At 49.8% G+C, this 2,758-nt stretch overlaps 1 protein-coding gene across 1 annotated transcript in view; it reads right to left on the bottom strand.

The window, feature by feature from the left end:
- LOC107109800 (butyrophilin subfamily 1 member A1-like) overlaps nt 1–2,758 on the bottom strand; it is an 11,829-nt gene that overhangs the window by 1,484 nt on the left and 7,587 nt on the right. Inside the window, exon 4 of the mRNA XM_015410504.1 lies at nt 1,574–1,606. Within this exon, the coding sequence (XP_015265990.1) occupies nt 1,574–1,606 (33 nt within the window). The remainder of the gene's footprint in view (nt 1–1,573; nt 1,607–2,758) is intronic.

The raw sequence follows: 2,758 nt of genomic DNA, 5'->3' as shown, positions 1-2,758 counted from the left end.
CCCCCCCCGGGCAGCGGCAAGGGATGTGCGGCTTACAGCTGCTGGCCGTCCAAGCCTTCTCCCCCCACCCCCTCCTCTTCTCTAGTGGTGGCAAAGCCGTTCTAAGAACATTCCCTGCACATGCACAGGGGGCGCTCTGTTACTTTTTGGGGGATTTAAATATCCCCCCTATATTTTTTTACAGTTTTCAGATTTTTCTGCACACCTGGGCATTGCCCCAAGTGTGCAGGAAAATCTCCCTGCCCCCTAGGTGCCCCTGATGTGCGGATTTAGATATCCACACGCAGGGGCCGCCTTTCGCTATTAGTATATAGATATCAATCTAAAAATGCTTGGGGGTGCTCATCTTCTCTCCACAGCTTTCAGCTGGGAGTTATGTCTGAAGCTAGAGCTTCCATTAGAACAACTGAGGTGCATAGCGAAAGCCAGTCCAACCCAATCCACTATTTGGTGACTGCTGGGAAAGAAAGCCAAGTCCCAACTCTTCACACCACCTGCATGTATTACTGGCTATTCAGCCACATTCAGGGCATCCATCAGTATTCAGTAGTCCTGTGGGCCACCCCAGTTAGGGATGTGTCTGCTCAGCAATACAATTTCCTGAGTTTGGAGGCAACACAGGTACCTTCTGGCTGCAGAACCCCCCCCCCCCAAAAAAAAACCCTGGAACTGGCCCTGCTTCCAACATAACCATGTGTTATAAGAGGAAGATGACATGTAGAAGCCCACCCACCCACACCCACAAGCAAAGCAGCCCTGTCAACTTATTCTGGCTCCAGTTTCCTGAAAGGCACGGTTCTTCCTCTCTTTCTAGGATTGGTCTTTGACAGCTGTCTTACAGAGGGAGTGCTCCAGACACATGCGTTTAGATGCAAAGCTGAGGCCGGCAGCGTTTATAGGAGAGAGCAGCTTTTCTTTTTAAGAGCTGGAGGGAAATCCGGCCCCCTTTTCCTCTGGGGGGGGGGAACATCTCACCCTTTTCACTGTTCTGTCTGACGTTGTGTCAACAAACGCCTTCAGGACGTGATTCAACGCACGAGCCAGGGTTAAATATCCCCCCCGATATTTTTTCCAACTTTTTAGATTTTTGTGCACACCTGGGGACTGCCCCAAGTGTGCAGGAAAATCTCCCTGCCCCCCAGCCAGTCAGGAATGCATTGGGATGCCTAACTAAAGACTACAATTCCCAGGGGCAAACTGCTCTTAAAGATATATGGCAGTGCTACTTAGCTACAGTCTCAAACGCTGGCTGGGGGCAGCACAGCACACACACAAGCAAAGCAGCCCTGTCAACTTATTCTGGCTCCAGTTTCCTGAAAGGCATGGTTCTTCCTCTCTTTCTAGGACTGGTCTTTGACAGCTTTAAGACCAGGATTGTTGGTTAACCAGGAGTGAACAGAGACAAGAGTGGAACAACCTTCTCCTTGCCCTGCCATTCATTCACCTCTCCCTCTTTGACCCCAAAACAGCACCGCTGGCTTACGGTGAAGCACCAGGCAACAGCTGCCTGAAAGGTGCAACCTCCCTTCAGATCCCTCCCTTCAGTGGTTTTCCGTCCGTCCCAGAAACCTACCTCTCGTCAAAGAGTATGCATTTTGTAGAATATCTGAAGGGGAAACAAGAACAGGGGTTAAGCACCATGTCATTAAACAGAATCCTGGCCTTGTTGCATTGCACAGTAGACAGCACTTGCTCTTTGACTGCATTGCTTTGCACTGTAGTAACTTACTATACACCCTTCTCACTGAGGCTCAGTGTAAAGTCTTGAATGACTGACAGGATGCTGGACTGGATGGACCACTGGTCTGATCCAACAGGGCTCCTCTTACATTCTGTTGCAGACTTAAAAATCAAGTTACGTGATGCTAGGAACATAACAGGTTTCAGGATGCACCAACAGCTGCTGGGAGGGAGACACCGGGGGAAAGCTTCGTTTGCCAACCTCAGTAGAATAGGCCTGTTTTCCCAGAATGAAACCCATCTCCAGACTACAGAGATCAGTCTCCCTGGAGAAAATGGCTGCTTTGGAGGGTGGACTCCACAGCATCATACTCCTGCTGAGCTTCCACCCCTCCCTAAACGCCGCCCTCCCCGAGCTCCACCCCGAAATCTCCAAGAATGTCTTGAGTTAGCAACCTTAAGAAAAGCAGAAAGGTGGCACCAGAGCACCACAAGGCTATGCAAAAGTGGAGGAGGGGAGGAGACCACTTCCTATCAGAAGCAGAAAGTCAGACCGGACACCCAGTATGGAAACCAAGATGGAGAATGGACACGGCAAGGTCAAAACCGTTTTTTTGCCCATGCGCCAGACTTGCATGTGCATTTTGGGACTGAGGAACATTACAGCTTGGATCGTAGGAGCTTACAGCTGCATGGCATGCTTCCTCTCCCACAAAAGCTCCCATGTGCTCAAGATCCATTTTTCAATGCACCCTTGCACAAACGGCAAAGAGGAAACACAGTCAGTGGCTACCTAGCCTGCATGAAGCTCGTTCACAGGAGCCAAACCTTGGGTCAAGTCCTAATGTGCTGTGGTGCCCCTCCTCATCTCAACCTAGCCTGGCCCGAAGCATTCTGTTTTCCAAGGTGTTCTCTACAAGGGGATGAACTTGTGTCATTTAGCTAGTACAGCCCAGTTGCAACTGGGCTTCCATATGGCAAGTTCCCTGGGTAAGACTGAATAACATTATACCATAACACCCATCTGTATCTATTTCTCTAAGTTATCAGCTTTATCTACCCTTTACCTTGCAGAGAT

The sequence above is a fragment of the Gekko japonicus genome, unplaced genomic scaffold, assembly GCF_001447785.1.
Source record: "Gekko japonicus isolate JY-2015 unplaced genomic scaffold, Gekko_japonicus_V1.1 scaffold2490, whole genome shotgun sequence".
Classification (NCBI taxonomy): domain Eukaryota; kingdom Metazoa; phylum Chordata; class Lepidosauria; order Squamata; family Gekkonidae; genus Gekko; species Gekko japonicus.
This window is presented reverse-complemented; position numbering and strand designations above follow the sequence as displayed.